Source organism: Octopus sinensis, linkage group LG17 (assembly GCF_006345805.1).
Source record: "Octopus sinensis linkage group LG17, ASM634580v1, whole genome shotgun sequence".
Lineage (NCBI taxonomy): Eukaryota > Metazoa > Mollusca > Cephalopoda > Octopoda > Octopodidae > Octopus > Octopus sinensis.
In genome coordinates, this window is record NC_043013.1 from 6,513,010 (window position 1) to 6,531,488 (window position 18,479).

The 18,479-nt window shown below is 39.0% G+C and overlaps 1 protein-coding gene across 2 annotated transcripts; it reads right to left on the bottom strand.

The window, feature by feature from the left end:
• Positions 1–244: 244 nt before the first annotated feature.
• On the bottom strand, positions 245–17,924 carry LOC115221024 (tryptophanase-like). 2 transcript variants are annotated; one of them, XM_029791238.2, is made up of 2 exons: positions 17,766–17,924; positions 245–1,808 (listed from the first exon to the last, which is right to left on the bottom strand). In XM_029791238.2, the coding sequence occupies exons 1-2, from the start codon at positions 17,780–17,782 to the stop codon at positions 422–424; spliced, it is 1,404 nt and encodes a 467-aa protein (XP_029647098.2). In that variant the 5' UTR covers positions 17,783–17,924; the 3' UTR covers positions 245–421. The 2 variants fall into 2 exon arrangements, with proteins under 2 accessions (XP_029647098.2, XP_036366181.1); XM_036510288.1 differs by lacking the exon at positions 245–1,808 and adding an exon at positions 8,105–9,707.
• Positions 17,925–18,479: the final 555 nt, after the last annotated feature.

Genomic DNA, 18,479 nt, shown 5'->3' on the forward strand with positions numbered 1-18,479 from the left:
TATATTGGATGGGTGGAAGATTGATTTAAAATTTTAGCACAAAGCCAGCAATTTTGGGGAAGAGATAAGTCGATTACATCGACCACAGTGTTAAACGGATATTTTATCGATTCCGAAAGGATGAAAGGCAAAATCGATCTCGGCGGCATTTGAATAGGATGGATGGATGGATGGAATATCAAAAAATCACATCGATTATAAACTGTATAAAATTAGCTTCTTAGTTGCTGATTGATTTTCTTTTCTTTTTTTTTTCTGTTTTTTTTTTTTTTTTTTGCAAATCACACGGAGAGAGTAGCTGTAAAGCAGCTTTCAGAGAAAGGAGTCCTGAGCTAAGAATGAGTGAAAACCCCTGAAAAGGAAGGCAATACCAAATGTAACCTGTCATTACTTGCAGCGGACTCTTGCAAAGATAAGACAGTTAATGTTGGCGAAACCCGTTCATCTCTTTTTCTATTAGAATATCGTTTATAGGCTTCATCCAAATCGTGAAATGCCTCAAGAGATGCGAAGATTTGACAATTTCCATTCCGTGGATGAGGTGGGTCTTTTTGGTAACATTACCAAATACTTTTGCTACAAAATGTAGATGATTGACAGTATAGGTTCTTCTGGGTAAAGCCAGTCGAACGTATTCAAAAGGGTGAGTGTGTTTCGACCCGTCTGGAGATTCACCAAACATTATATTACCGATTTCTCCGCATCGAATTCCACCTTCAATATATACGGCACAAGTAAGAGACCATGCAGGATATTTATCGAATTCTAGATGCGGAAACGCTTCATTTGCCTTCACATAAACTGCGTGTGCACCGACCGGTTTAAAGACCGGAATGTTATTGTCCTCCAAGAAATCAGCCAACAACTTTGCTTGATAAATTCTTGACCGAAGGTAATTTTCGTTCATGGCTTCAGAAATTCCTACAGTGCATGCAGCAAGATTTGCCCCAGTTATTCCACCAAATGTTGAATAACCACTTTGGTATTCGACTACATCAAAGATTTCTTGGGCCCATTTATCGTCGTTGAAAGCCAAAAATCCACCTTCGTTGCTTATACCATCCTTCTTAAGAGACATAGTTGCTCCATCGAAATGAGAAAACATTTCATGTGCAATATCTATGATGGTGTGCTTTGAATATTTCTCGTGTAAGGTCTTGATAAAATAAGCATTTTCAACGAAACGACACGCATCCATGAAAACCGGGATATTATTTGTTCTACATAACTTCGTTATTACTTCTATATTTTCCATACTTACTGGAGCTCCAGCTACAACATTATTGGTGCAGGTAATTATTACAAGATGAATCCTCGATCCAAATTTATCTAGCGATTCCCTGAATTTTTCCACATCGATATCTCCCATAAACTTAGAAGAGGGGGTTGCTAAGTCTATCCCCATTGCACCAGATGATTCGACGTGTGCACGTGTTGTATCAAACAATGAATTGCTCAGTACAACGCTGTTTTTATTCAGTAACAGTTTTGCTACCAATCCTTCTGCCCCTCTGCCTTGATGAACAGGGAATACATGTTTGAATTGCGTAATATGTCTGATGGTGCGTACAAACTGTACGACGTATTCCGAGTTAATGGTTGAATGGCCAGCGCTTATCATGGCGGACCACTGAGCTGCGCTTTGACTCCCAGTGCCAGAATCTGTCAGCAGATCAATGAATATATCATCAGATTTCAAAAGGAATGGATTGTAATGGGCTTTCTTCAGGCAATTCACGCGGTCTTCTCTTGAGATCAGCTTGGTGGGATAAAAAACCTTGATTTTGTAAGGTTCCATAGCGTGGAGACTGGCAAAGAGAAAGAAAAAAAAAAGGAAATTAAGTTTAAAAAACTGTGTACAAGCTTGTCATGTGTGTGTGTGTGTGTGTTTGTGTGTGTGTGTTTGTGTTTGTGTGTTGTGTGTGTGTGTGTGTGTGTGTTTGTGTGTGTGTGTTTGTGTGTGTGTTTGTGTGTGTGTGTTTGTGTGTGTGTGTTTGTGTGTTGTGTGTGTGTGTGTGTGTGTGTTTGTGTGTGTGTTTGTGTGTGTGTGGTGTGTGTTGTGTGTGTGTGTGTTGTTGTGTGTGTGTGTTTGTGTTGTGTGTGTTTTGTGTGTGTGTGTGTGTTTTGTGTGTGTGGTGCGTGTGTTTGTGTGTGTGTGTTTGTGTGTGTGTTTGTGTGTTGTGTGTGTGTGTGTGTGTGTGTTTTGTGTGTGTGTGTTTGTGTGTGTGTTGTGTGTGTGTGAGTGTGTTTTGTGTGCGTGTGTTTGTGTGTGTGTGTTTGTGTGTGTGTGTTTGTGTGTTTGTGTGTGTGTGTTTGTGTGTTTGTGTGTGTGTGTGTTTGTGGTGTGTTTGTGGTGTTTGTGTGTGTGTGTTTGTGTGTTGTGTGTTTGTGTGTGTGTATTTGTGTGTGTGTTTGTGTGTGTATGTGTTTGTGGTGTGTGTGTCTGTGTGTTTTGTGTGGTGTGTTTTTGTGTGTGTGTATTTGTGTATGTTTGTGTGTGTTGTTGTGTGTGTGTTGTTTGTGGTGTTTGTGTGTGTGTGTGGTTTGTGTGTTTTGTGTTGTGTGTGTTTGTGTGTGTTTTGTGTGTGTGTGAGTGTGTTTTGTGTGTGTGTGCGTGTGTTTGTGTGTGTGTGTTTGTGTGTGTGTTGTGTGTTGTGTGTGTGTGTGTGTGTGTTTTGTGTGTGTGTGTTTGTGTGTGTGTTTGGTGTGTGTGTGAGTGTGTTTGTGTGCGTGTGTTTGTGTGTGTGTGTTTGTGTGTGTGTTTGTGTGTTTGTGTGTGTGTTTTGTGTGTTTGTGTGTGTGTGTGGTTGTGGTGTGTTTTTGTGTGTTTGTGTGTGTGTTTTGTGTGTGTGTGTGTTTGTGTGTGTGTATTTGTGTGTGTGTGTTTGTATGTGTTTTGTGTGTGTGTGTCTGTGTGGTTTGTGTGTGTGTGTTTGTGTGTGTGTATTTGTGTATGTTTGTGTGTGTTGTTGTGTGTGTGTTGTTTGTGGTGTTTGTGTGTGTGTGTGGTTTGTGTGTTTTGTGTTGTGTGTGTTTGTGTGTGTGTTTGTGTGTGTGTGTGTTTGTGTGTGTGTTTGTGTGTGTGTGTGTGTTTGAGTGTGTGTGGTGTTTGTGTGAGTGTGTTTTGTGTGTGTGGTGTGTTTTCGTGTTGTGTGTGTGTGTGTGTGTGTTTGTGTGTGTGTGTTTGTGTGTGTGTGTGTGTGTTTGTGTGTGTTTGTGTGTGTTTGTGTGTGTGTGTGTGTTTGTGTGTGTGTGTGTGTGTTTGTGCGTGTGTGCGTTTTTGTGTGTGTGTGTTTGTGTGTGTGTGTGTGTTTGTGTGTTTGTGTGTGTGTGTTTGCGTGTTTGTGTGTTTGTGTGTGTGTGTGTGTGTGTGTTTGTGTGTGTGTGTGTATGTGTTTGTGTGTGTGTGTGTGTGTGTGTGTGTACTTGTGTGTGCGTGTACTTGTCTGTGCCTGCGCTTGCCTGTGTGTGTTCGTACACACATACGAACACCCACCCACACACCCACCCACACACATGCACTCCCATGTCCCTATACTTGCATTGGGCGTTTGTGGTGTGGTTTCCATAACGATTCCCAAATGACAACCAATTCGCGTGTTTGTCGTAACACTGCGTCTCCCTGTAAAGACCCCCCCCTTTGGACATGAATGACCATGGGATTGCACCTAGAAAGTCCCCCCCCCCACACGACACAAATCCGGGCAAGGTTGTTTTCGGAACACCAGTAGTCGCCCATGCATACCAGTCTCCCTTTCTCCATGTCACTGATGTCATCCAAGGGAAAGGCAAAGGGGCCGATACAGCTTGGCACTTGTGACATAGCAACTCATTTCTACAGACGAGAGAACTGGAGCACTATGAAATAAAGTGTCTTGCTCAAGAACACAAAACACACAGCCCAGTCCGAGAATTGAACTCACTACCTCATACTTGTGAGCCCGACACTCTAACTACTGAGCCATGCGCCTTCACTATAAAGACCCCTTTCAGTCGTGAATGACCATGGGATGTAGTGACAAGGTTTTCATACTTGCATACATGCAAGTATAGTCAGACCAGGGGTTTCATCCCAGGCTGATGAGACCGATGTAATCTAGTATGACCGCCTGTTCCGTTGCACGCTCTCCCTTCTCCAGCTCTCTCTTCTCCGTTTGTCTGAGAATTAGTCCTATAACTCTATGATTCCATGAGTTGGGAAAAGTGAGTTTCGGATCAGACGGCCCACGTAAGTTGGAATTTCTCCGTTTTGACGGGAATTAAAAAAAATATTTTTCAACAAAGTCTTCCGAATGACGGGAGACGTCTTTTCACGACGAAAAAAAAAAAAAGAAAAAATTTTGAAAAATTAATTTTTTTCACTCGCACCCCAGTCCGAAACGATAATTTTTTCTTTCACTACGCACTTAAAACCCATGAGAAAAACATTTTCGGTTAAAAAAAACCAAAATTGTCAATAATTTCAGAGGAAAATGCGTGATTTAAGGGAGATCTGGCTGTTGTTTCTAGCACACCTCAAGACCTCCCTCCTCGTTTCTTTCTCACTCACACATCTATTGATATTTTTCAATATCTTTTCGCCATAAACAAATTTTATGGAATGATGTTATCAAAGTAACTCACGTGTAGTCCCAACCGTGCGAGGCCGTGTTAAGCGCGCGCGCGCGCGCGTGTGTGTGTAAGAAAAAACCTCACCTATAAACATCTTTAGTGTTCATTTTAATCTCTCAAACGTAATGCTTATTTGTTCACTTTATTTAGAATTATTCAGGTTCAAGATTGGCGTCCACAATATTTGCTTGTAACTTTGTAAATATTTTACATACAGATTTGAAATTTTGTCAGTGGATGCTTTATATACCACTGGTTTATAGTTACATAATTTTAGCTGATCTTACTTTTATGGGCAGGTAAATTTAATTAACAGGTATAAAAGCAATAACATTATGGATAAACACTAAAATTGAAATTCTTAATGCATCTTACCTGTTTGATTTGTTACTATAATTATCCCAGATGGCAACCGACAAAACTCGCTGCAAACCTGCCGCAAGCCACTTTTTTCCGGAAAAGAAATGTGGGAGGGGTAGTGGAAACCTCGAAGTTCTCCACCAAGGGAGCTTTTTCTTTTCCAGGTTATTTTGCTTGCTTTCAACGAATATGACATCGAGATCACACGTAAACGGCTCCTTTTTCCAGAAAAGGAAAGATTTGACTGCTATTTCTAGCATACTCTGCTCCCACGTAACAGCTATTTGCATTCACACTGAAATATTTTCGTTTACACCGAAATATTTACCAACATTTTCTTTCCATTTATTTTTTCCACTATGAAAATCAGTATTTTCTCTGTTGATATCCACCTCAGCGAGATCACGGATCAAGTGGAAACACATCAAACGTTGTTCCCTCTTGACAGAACAAAGAAATTTCCTGCTGTCTTTGCAAACAACAAGCGGGTGGATTTGGTTTCAAATCCAGGCAGGACCGAAAGAGGTCCTGCAAATTATTTATAATAAGTGGCGTTATATCGGGGTTGAAAGAATGTCATGTACAGTATTAAATATGCTAAAACAATCTGAAAACTACAGAAACTTTCAAGCGTTTACCAGATTTTATGAGATTTTTGGGTTTAACTGACTTGAGTTAACGGAAGCTAAATGTAACGAAAGTTAATTAGTCCGATAATGATTTTCAAAGTTAGCTTAAAAGTTAAATCGTTACCGAAAATGCTAACTTCATTAATTAACGATTAACAGATTTAACGGACTTACGCCCAGCTCTGTATCTATCTATCTATCTATCTATCTATCTATCTATCTATCTATCTATCTATCTATCTATCTATCTATCTATCTATCTATCTATCTATCTAGCTATCTGTCTATCTATCATCTATCTATCTACCTATCTATCTATCTATCTATCTATCTATCTATCTATCTATCTATCTATCTATCTATCTATCATCTATCTATCTATCTATCTATCTATCTATCTATCTATCTCCTATCTATCTATCTATCTATATCTCTCTTCTTTCTCTCCCCTTCTCTCCTCCCCCCCCCCTCTCTCTCTCTATATATATATATATATATACATATATAAATAAAATATTAGGGAATAAATCCAAACTTACAAGGAAAAATCAGATTTAGCATTAAATCCAATTTTATAGTATAAATATATTATATTATATTATAATAAATTAGAGATAAAACCACTATTAGGCAAATCAAACAATGAAAAACATAAGCCAATACATAAAATTAATTAATTTATATTATTTTAAATATATATCAAAAGTATTAAAAGTTTAATAAAAGATAAAGAGTAAAACATAAAATTAATTAATTTTATGTATTGGCTTATATTTTTCATTGTTTGATTTGCCTAATAGTGGTTTTATCTCTAATTTAATATAATATTCTATATATATATATATATATATATATATATATATATATATATAATATATATATATATATATATGTGTGTGTGTGTGTGTGTGTAGGTAAGCAGAGTTAGCGGATATAGTAACCAACTATGGGATAAAATATCCGCAGTATTTCCTATCGGTATCAGTTACCCATGCTATCGCTGGGTGTGGGTATGCAGGCACACTATGCTCGTTGGGTACAGGTAAGAACAGAATAAACAAAAGTAAAGCAGGAATCAGATTTAAATAATCCAAAAAATGGAGAAAACTTTAGAACCGCGAGTCCGCTGCCCTAACCGCTGGGCCATTGCACCTCCACACAAATGCTGATAGAACAGCAGAGAATGGATAAAATATTCATACAAAGCGGGAAAATATGTCAGCAACCATGTGGTTATTATATTTTCCTGCTTTATACGGATATTTTATCCTGTCTCTGCTGTTCTATCAGTGTTGTGCGTTTGAAAATGTATTATTATCTAATTTGTATCTCTTCTATATATATATATATAATATATATATATATATAATATATATATATATATATATATATATAAGATACAAAAAGATAATAATATATAAGTAGCTTATATATGAGAAAAAGATCAGTATATATTAGATCAGTGATATATTTATAGAAGGTTGATAGTTATGCCTGATCAGAGAGTGACCGTTAGTTTCGCTCCTATAAAGCGCTTAGCTGTATAGGTGACGTTTTTTCTCTCTCCTGTTGTAGAGAGGTTATATGCCTCCGGCCATTTGAGTCTGACGAGTCGCTTATAGAGCTAAGCGCTTTATAGGTGCGAAACCAATGGCCACTCTCTGAACGGCCATACCTATCAACCTTCTACGCACACGCACACACACACACACACACACATACACACACACACGCACACACATACACACACATACACACACATACACACACACACACATACACACACACACACAATTAATATAATCAGCTAGGTGCAATATCATACCATAAAGGAAAATTCCATAATTTTAATAATAATTATAACCTAGAAGGTTTTTCTTCTTCTCATGCTGCCACTTGGTTTGATCGTTAAATAACGGTCATATCCTTATCTATATAAAAATTTATACATATTCACTTCGTCGCTATATTCACCGCGGTGGTATTTTGACCATATATCACATGGGTTCTATTTTCGAATAGGGCAGCCCCGCGTTTTCCCTTTATAGTATTTTGTCGTCTCATTTTCAATGTGACAAAGGCATGTCATTATTTTTAAAAGGCTAAATACCATTAGCATAATAAATGATAAATATTTTATCACAACGTCTTCCAAAATTAGAAATTACTTCCGTGGAATTATTATTCTTTTTCTTAAAGAGTTGATAAAGCAATAGTAAAAATCACGAGAAAAATATCTTTGAGTTTCCAAATACATTTTATTTCCTTGTTTGTTATTATAATATACTAACACGATGTTTTAGTTGAAAAGATTTTGTAAAAGCAATCAATATTTAAGAATGTAATGGCCAAATATTTTTTGTTAGAAGGAGATAGAGCTCGATCAATAGGCAGTTATATATATATTATATATATATAATATATATATATTATATATATATAATATATATATATATATATATATATATATATATATATAGTATATATATGTATATAATATATATATATATATATATATCCTAGATTAGCCTTAATTGAACTGGGACTAACTGCATATTATCTGTTCTTTTTAAGGCATTCGAGACTACATTATCGGATTATCTCATCCATTTTAAGAGGAGTGTAATTCAAATGAGAGGTTGGTATTCCTAAGCAGGCGTTGAGTGGTTAATACTGGTCTGCTACATGTTTTTAAAGAAGTGGATGTGATCAGAATTTTGCACTGGTAGAAGATGGACATCTCCATAGTCCATCGAACTGAGTGGTACCATCGATGTTTTAATATGTTTTATTTTACATTCAGGGGAATCAACAATTTTCATTCCAGAAATAATTTTATGTGAAATCAGCTGCGAGAAAACGTAGGCGACATAAAGAAAATGACATGTCGTATATATAAAACGAGGCACCTCAAGTTTGATCAGTTCTCGGCCTTTTAGTGGATGGTCATCGGGTAAGCTTTGGGTTGCATGTGTAATTTGACCAAACTCTGCGCATCGAATACCCCCGATTATATATGCAGCACAAGCTAAAGACCAGGCAGGATAAAACTTTCGACTAAGTTGTGGAAAAGCTTTTTCGGCGTCAATGAAGATGGTGTTACAACCAATAGGTTCTACAATTGGGACTCCAAATTCCTTCAAGGATTTTTTGAAATATGCTAATTGTTTTTCTCTATAATCTTGGAGCTGTTCATCCAATGCACTGCGCATGCCTTCTGCTACTATTTCCATGTCTCGGCCAGCCATTCCACCGTAAGTGATGAAACCTGCTTTAAAGGTTATAACATTGCCCAGTTCTCGAGTCATTTCATCGTCTCGAAGGCAAATGACGCTCCCTATCTCACTTCTTCCGTCTCTTTTAGCAGAAAGGATGCAGCCATCGAAATATGAGAACATTTCCTGAGATATTTCAACCAATGATTTATTAAAATAGTTTTCTTCGTACATCTTTGTGCGCCAGCAATTCTCACCATACATGCTGCTTTCGATATAGACGGGAATCGAATGTTCTCGACAGAGATCGGAAACTGCTTTCATGTTGGACATACTAACCGGCTGGCCACCAAGATTCTTTGATGGCACATTCATGATAACGAAAGAAATTTTTTCTTTATCATTTTGTTTCAGGATATTTCTGAATGCTTTAATATCTAAATTTCCTCCGAAATTCTCATCTGACCAATCCACCATAGAAATCGGTTCCGCCTTAATATGCTTTAGATGATTTTCAAGAGTGTAAGTAAACGTATTTCCAATGACTCTGTCTCCAGCTTTTGCGAGATAAGAAGAGACTATCTCTTCGCTAGTACGTTTAGAAAAAACAGGTAATATATTTTCAAAACCAGAAATGTAGGTGGCGTTGTCCTTCAAAATTTCGAAACTACTTGATCCAGCATAGCTTTCATCACCCATCCATAATCTTGAATTTTGTTTAAGACTCAAACCATTAGTACCAGCGTCTGTGAGGAAATCAATCATAACATCTTCAGGATGTATTTTAAAGACGTTGTAATCAGTTTTCTCGAGGGCAGTCAATCTGTCGTTACGAGTATTGATCTTTATGTTTTCTACGATATGTATTTTAAATGGTTCGATAAAATCAGAACTGAAAGGAAACGAAAAGTTGACACTATTAAAATCTTCTAAAATGTTAATTGGTAATTAAAAATAATCGACGTCGCTATACAGTTTATCTATACACAAAAATATGAATTTTCAGTGGGCAGGGGGGTCTTCTATTCAGAATTTATTAAAAAAAACCCCGTTTACATTGTTATTCGCTACCACCCTGAAAAGTTGTTAATAACATTTACTGTGTAAAATATTAGCCAAGCCCCACTAGACGCTACCAGGAAATAATTGTCGGAGTGCAATAATCTTGAAATGGAAAGACAGGATGTAAGCAGCAATAAGTAGAACAGCACTAATTTGGATATGGAACTTCTAGACCAAAATCAAAACTCAACAAAAACAAAACACTATATCGACGGTCAAAAGATTTTTTAGAGTCCAAGCAAGTGGCCATGTCATATACAAGCCCAACATACTGTACAAGACAGTTTCAATTTAAAAGAGCTTAAAATTAAAATAATAAATACCGGTTGATCATTTTAATTCATATAATCGACCTCTCTCCTCAAAATTGATGGCCTTGGAACAGAATTAGAAAGAACAGTCAACAACGTTGACCTATGACGGACAGTAGAAGAAGAAGAAGAAGAAGAAGGAGGAGGAGAAGAAGAAGAAGAAGAAGAAGAAGGAGAAGGAGAAGAAGGAGATGATGATGATGATGATGAAGAAGAAGAAGAAGAAGAAGAAGAAGAAGAAGAAGAAGAAGAAGAAGAAGAAGAAGAAGAAGAAGAAGAAGAAGAAGAAGAAGAAGAAGAAGAATGGATTTTTTAATAAGCTTGTGCTAGCAGACTGCGCTATTTTGGCACACTGGTCAAAATGATTAGCAGCATTTCGTTTATCTTTATGTTCTGGGTTCAACTTCAGCTGAAGGGTTGATCTTGTTATTCATCCATTCGGGGGTCAATGAAATAAATACCAGTGATACCTTGTGTCGATGTAATCGACTTCTCCCTCCAATCAAAATTGCTGGCATTGTGCCAAAATTAGAAAGGGTTATTAATTAATATTGTGGAGGTACATGGGCTAGTGGTTAGAGCAGCAGATTCGCGGTTGAGGGATCGCGGGTTCGAATCTCAGACCGGGCGATGTGTGTGTTTATGAGCGAAAACACCTAAACTCCACGCGGCTCCGGCAGAAGGTAATGGCGAACTTCTGCTGACTCTTTCCCCACAACTTTCTCTCACTCTTTCCTCCTGCATCTTGCAGCTCACCTGCGACGGACCGGCGTCCCGTCCAGGTGGGAACCTATACGCCAAAGAAACCGGGAAACTGGCCCTTATGAGCCAGGCGTGGCTCGAGAAGGAACAAACATTAATTAATATTAGTATTTATCAGTATTTATTAGCAGTAACAACTACAAGGTAGCGAGCTGGCAGAATCGTTAGCACGCCGGACAAGTTGCTGAGCGGCTTTTAGTCCGTCTTTACATTCTGAGTTGCCTCTCAGCCTTTCGGGATGGATAAAATAAAGTACCAGTCAGGTACTGGGGGTCGATATCATCGACTTACTACCTCTTCCCCAAAATTTCAGCCTTGTGCCTATAATAGAAAAGATTATAGCTAGCAATAAGCATAAATGCGGTAGACACAATAATTGCTATTAGTAATCTTATCTACTATTACAACGAAAAATATTTTGTCCAAAGAAAGGAACGAACCAAAAAGATCTATCTATCTATCTATCTATCTATCTATCTATCTATCTATCTATCTATCTATCTATCTATCTATCTATCTATCTATCTCGGAACGAGTGGAGGGCAAGAACGTAGGGTGGACTTCAGTGCCTACCTACATAGCCTACCACGACTCTCGACAAGAAAGGCAGGGTGCTGCGAAGGTGCCATCACGGCGGCGGAAGTGCGGGAAGCGATGGCAGAATGCTCGAGGGACAAATCACCGGGTTTGGATGGTCTACCCTACGAGCTTTACAATTGTATGCCAGACTTGTTTGGAGATCTCTTGGCGGCGGTGTACTGCAACTGGCAGCAAAACGGGAGCATTCCTGGTTTTGTGAGCCGAGGAGCCGTAACACTGCTGAAGAAAGATCTAACAAGGGAAATGTAATAGATAACTTTAGGCCCATCACTCTGCTTAATGCAGACTTGAAAATTTTGGCCAAGGTGCTAGCCAAGAGGTTGGCGCTTGTCATCGAGAAACTGGTCGACAGGCGCAAACATGCGCCGTGCCAGGCCGGACCATCCATGACAACCTCCATCTGATGCGCTACACATCATAGACAGGGTAGTTAACGAACCTGGCATGGTGGGGCCCTGATCAACTTGGATCAATCGAAAGCCTTTGATAGGGTAGACCATCGATACTTGGAGGCAGTCCTGAGAGCGGCTGGTTTCGGTCCCGTCTTCCGCGGCTGGATAGCTGCCTTGTACAGAGGCATCCGTTCGGTAATTCGCGTAAATGGACATCTATCGAGACCTTTCGACATTGCACGTTCGGTCCGTCAGGGATGCCCCCTCTCTCGCGCTTCTATACGTATTGACTCTTGAGCCACTACTGCGGAAGCTGGCGACTCTAAGGGGCATCCCGCGAGAATTGGGATGCGGGACGAGCGTGTCTGCATACGCGGACGACGTCACCGTCATAGTATCTAGCCACGAGCACATCGAGCTGGTCGGCGAGACACTGAAAAACTACGAAGCGGTGACAGGAGCGAAAATCAACCGGAAAAGTCAGTGGGCTTGCGACTAGGCACCTGGAGAAGCAAGCCCATGCCGTCCCCAGCGCCTCCGTCGTGGGACGCTGGACCGACGGCCCGGTTGAGTTGCTCGGGGTCTGGTTCGGTCCGGACCTCCAAGTGGAGAAGAACTGGAACGAGATAACGAGTAGGGTGGTCACTCTCGCCCGGCAATGGGCGAGAGGAAACTGTCCCTAAAAGGTCGAGCGGAGGTGGCGAACACGTACATCGCGTCCGTCATCTACTACCGCCTGACCGTCGTACCTTGTCCCGACCCTACCATCACCAAACTACAACGCATCCTCTTTCGCTCTTGTGGAAAGGATGCGTCCCGATGGTCAGGCGATCCATTTGCTGTCAACACCGTTAAAAGGAGGCTGGGCATGCCGTGGTTGATGATGCGCAGACACGCGCTGAGACTGCGACATCTCTGGCTCTATGTAGACGACGGTGAACAGGTGTGGTCGCCGTTTGTGAGGCACGCTTTCCCGCAGCTCGTCTCCATGACCGAACTGCAGTCGTGGATCAAAAAGAGGCCGAGGAAGGGCGAATGGCACCGCGAGTGTCGCGTTGCTCTCAAGCAACTCTGCCGTCCTGGGTCGACCTTAAGTGACTTCAACACAACCAAAGCATTCTATAGGGGTTTAGTGGAGGGGAGGTACGACGACGAGCTCGGGGCGAACCTGGACGTCGACGAGGAGTACCTGACCCGCCTGTTCGGGACGACTTTCGGCCAGGGCCCATGGACAACTTCCAGAGATCCCTGGCCTGGCAGTGCTACCGAGAAGCGCTACCCGTTCGGGATAAGCTCTACAGACACGGCTCGAGAAACACGGGGCCGACCTGCCCGAGATGCGGTCAGAGCGACGAAACCGTTCTGCACGCACTCGTTCAGTGTCCAACAATTCCGACCTGTGGGCTTATGTCGAACAACTGCTGTCACGTGTGGGACGAGTCGGTTTATCAGCTGAGTCTATCGTCAATATTGTCACGCCTCCTTCCTTCAAACGGGAAGGAAGAGCTATTTTCATCATCCTTGTGGCTATGGCGAAAGAATGTATCTGGTGGACGCGTCTGAAAGGATTGGAGACAAACACTTCCTCTCTGGTCAATCTCTCATCAACTTCTTCAAGTACCACTTGAAAAGGAAAGTGAGAGTAGAGAGGCAAGTTTTGTCTAGCGAATGTTTTAAAAAAAGATGGGTGAATGTAGCAAGAATGGCACGTATGAATGACGAAGCCACCTTGAGCATAGTCCTATGAACCCAGAAATCGAAAACAGAGAGTTGCTTATTTGCAAAAAAAAAAAAAAAAAAAAAAAAAGAATATAAAATGTGACTTCATTGACCGAGGTACCGTGGTCTTTTCCGTAGGCTTTTCTTTCCACGGGTAAACCTCACCTGTCCCCCCCTTTACACTTCATATTGACATTTCTGTGATAACGATCAATTTTTTTTCCTCTCCCCCTTTTTTTTTTTTTTAACCCCCCCTTTTTTTTGTCCTCTTTCTCTCCTTTTACGATCCCTTTTGATCGAAACTCCCCCTTCCTTTTTCTTTTTTTTTTTTTTAAACCTTCAAAAGAAAAGCTCTACCTTGTAATTTGTTCTATCTGTGTGCAGCCCTGTGTGGCTAATAAAGAAACATATCTATCTATCTGTCTGTCTATCTATCTATCTATCTATCTATCTATCTATCTATCTATCTATCTATCTATCTGTCTATCTATATATGTCTATCTATCTATCTATCTATCTATCTATCTATCTATCTATCTATCTATCTATCTATCTATCTATCTATCTGTCTATCCAACCCCCCTTTTTTTTGTCCTCTTTCTCTCCTTTTACGATCCCTTTTGATCGAAACCCCCCCCTTCCTTTTTTTTTTTTTTTTTAAACCTTCAAAAGAAAAGCTCTACCTTGTAATTTGTTCTATCTGTGTGCAGCCCTGTGTGGCTAATAAAGAAACATATCTGTCTATCCATCTACCTATCTATTTATCTATCTATCTTATCTAGCTTATTTATCTTATCTGTCTGTCTGTCTGTCTGTCTGTCTGTCTGTCTGTCTGTCTGCCTGCCTGCTGCTGTCTGTCTGTCTGTTTTGATGAGATCGAATTCAGATATATCACTTCTAAATTGATGTGATATTAAGTTGTCTGGAGAGTTCTGAGCGTTTTTCAATATGCAAAAAGGGATATAAATATTTGACCTTTCAATAAATTTTATTCTATGAAATAATTTCCTTTATTATTAATGACCTCTGGCCACCTATCCGGCAATTTAAATATTCCATCAGCATCAAATTTGACTGTCTTTGAAGATGCGTTTTGATTCCCTCTAAATCCTTAAATGTTTTCCCTTTCAACGAGTTCTGTAGAGACAAAAACAAGTTGTAGTCTGATGGCACAATATCAGCAGAATATGGTGGATGGGGTAAGAGAACTCAACCAAGTTCATGTAACTTTGTTCGGGTAGTCAAAGACACATGTGGTCGGACATTATCTTGCTGGAACACTACCTCTTTCCTGTTGGCAATCTCCTGCCTCAATTCTTTGACTTTTTGGTTTAAGCCAGCTTAAATACAAAGCATAGCTTTTTTGGCGTGGATATTCGTCTTTGGTTGCTGTTTTGGGCCATCCTTACGCAAACTCCATGATCCTTTCCGTACTACGTTTTCATTCACAATCCATTTTCCATCTCCAGTTAAAAGTTGTTTCAAAAGAGGCATGCTTTCATTCCGTTTCAAAAGCATATCGTAAACGGAATACCGGTCCAAGCAATTCTTTTCTGAGAGTTTGTGAGGGACCGATACATTAAAGTGAGAAATGTATCCTAGCTTCACTAGGTGTTCATGAGCCGTACATTTAGAAACTTCCAACTCTTCTGCAAGTTTTCTTGTCGTGATATTTGACTTTTCTTCAGTTTTTACCTTCAAAACATCCTCATCTATTTTTGAAGGTCTTCCACAGCATCTGTCATCTTTCAAGCTAAACTCTCCAGCTTTAAGTTTATCAAACCACCTTCGAACAGTTGATTCACTTACAGAATCATCACCATAAACTTCACAAATGTTTTTGCAAGTTTTTGCGGCATTTACTCCTTTTTTTTTTTAAAAAAAAAAGCAACAAAAACATAATAACGCGAATATGAAATTTTTGGTTATCCATTTTAAATGTCAATAAAGAGCAACCAAAATGAAAGATAAATGCATTTTTAGTCAGGAACAAAGAAAAAATGCACAACCACGCCATAGTTTTAAGTGTGATACGTTTCAGGTGTGTTCAATGAAGCGTTAAAAGATTTAGCTTAAAAACACTCAGAACTTACTGGACAGCCTAATAAAAAGACTTACTCTCTCCATTCTTTTTTCCCCCGTAATTGTAAAAGCTCTACGGATATTTGTGGATTATCAGACAGGTGTTTGATATAACATATAAACTCCTCATTATCTCGCCTGATTGCCGTTACCCATGGATAAGCTTAATAAGGTAAACTAAGACACAAATGAAATTATTATATATTTATGTACACACACACACACACACACACACACATTCACACACACACACACACACACACATTCACAACTGTCTGACGGACGTGAACACGAAACTGAGTTACAGATCTGTGATAATTTTGCAGCTTTAATAAAAAAAATATATTACTCTACCTTTGGCATTCGAGTACTATATTTTCTACCTTTTTTTGCACTTATGTGCTTCCCTGAGTGTGTGTGTATGTATGTATGTGTGTGTGTGTGTGTGTGTGTGTGTGTGTGCATACATATTCCCTCCGTCTTCCTTTTCTATTGAACTTTCCCCTGTGTCCTGTTTCTGAAGAAGAGCTTTGCTCGAAGTGTTAAACCGCCTTTCTTTCCTTCCCTGAGCGTCTGCTAATACTTTACATGTACCACGCTCTCGCGTTGTTGTTATTTTTGTGTTTGTTCTTCGTTTTTTTTTGGGGGGGGCATTTACTATATATATATATATATATATATATATATATATATATATGTGTGTGTGTGTGTGTGTGTTGTGTGTGTGTGTGTGTATAACGGGAAGGTTTACGAAAATAAACAAAAGACGAAGGCAGGTGGAGTACAAACAAACAATTGTATTAGTATAGCGCTCAGGAACAGAAATAGAAATATATATATATTATATATATATAATTATATAATATTATATATATATATATATATATATATATATATATATATATATATATAATAAAAAGTTTATGGATGACTAAATTACAACAGGTATATAGCCCATTGTTGGTATTATAGTGCATTGTTGTACCATTCAAAACTTCTTATTCTTTACAAACAATACACACTGCTTCAAGCGAACTACAATACTCTCATATATATATATATATATATATATATATATATATATATATATATATATATATATGCACGATGGTTGTCTCTCACGGTCAAAGCAAGATGGTCCTGCGATTTCAGGCTGAGCAGCTTGCACAAATGATTCGTTTATAGTGATCAATGGTACGTGCTGTACATTAACTCATCTCCGCCACCAAATCAACCTTGTCCTGGCAACACATTGTTTTGTGGTTCCTTCGACACCTGGACGTGTACCACACGTCAGGTTTCGAAGGGATGACCGAGCAGTGTTTGAAGAAACGTTTTGCCCAAGAACATAATGCATTACCCGGTCCACGAATTGAAACCACGATCTCGCGATCACTAGAGCAACACTCTAACCACATGGCCATGCGGCTACATGCACATACATAGTGAGAGAGCATCTCTCATAGTGAGACAGCATCTCTCACAACGCCATCAACGTGATGTTGGGGTATACATATACGAAGCCCCAACTTTACGACGAGTAGTCCATCTCGCTAAAAGGTCCCTGAATAAGGGTTGTTTAAGGATGATGAACAAAACACCCATGGTTTGTATGTATGTATGTATGTACGTACGTGGGGTTGCTGAAAAGTTTTTGGCTTTGAGTAAGCGAAAATGCGGGAGGATCTGTTAATTATGATTTTATTCAACATATTCCTCTCTCAGAGTCATACACTTATTGCCCACTTATTCCTTTAGTTTTTCTAAACCCCGGAAAAGAACTCGGGAGGTTGGGCCTTCAAGCAGGCCTTTCGCGATACCCTTAAAACCAGGAACGTTTCAGTACTCACTCGCATGTATGTATGTATGTATGTATGTATGTATGTATGTATGTATGTATGTATGTATGTATGTATGTATGTATGTATGTATGCATGTATGTATGTATGTATGTATGTATGTATGTATGTATGTATGTATGTGTGTGTATTTATAAAAGTATAAAGAAACTTGGTTACTTACAGGTCAGAGAAGTCCATGGTTTGCGTCTGTTGATTCTGTTTTGTTTGGGAATACAGGGATGTGTTGGGCTTTTATAGTAGAACGCCTACACGTGGCTATAAATACTGGCAATACTAATGTCATTGTTGCCTTATTGACGGTGTGGTAGGTATTGGAAAGAGGAGGAGGAGGAGGAGGAGAAAAGCTAAACAAAAGAAAGAGAAGAAAACGAAACCAAAGGAGTCGACGGCGACGATGACAACGATGAAGAGAAAGAAGAAAAAGTAACATATGCACGCGCACACACATACACACACAACACACAACTCGGAGACACTCCCCTTTAATTTACACGGAGACACCACACAGTATGTATGCGTGTCAAATAGTAGATATACATATTTATGTATGCATTTATATATATATATATATATATATATATATATATATATATATATATATATAATATATATATATATAACATATGTGTGTGTGTGTGTGTGTGTGTGTGTACTTGCACACACAAACATACACCCACATCTATCTATCTATCTATCATCTATCTATCTATCTATCTATCTATCTATCTATCTATCTATCTATCTATTTATCTGTCTATCTATCTCTATCTATCTATCTATCTATCTATCTATCTATCTATCTATCTATCTATCTATTTATCTGTCTATCTATCTATCTATCTATATCTATCTATCTATCTATCTATCTATCTAT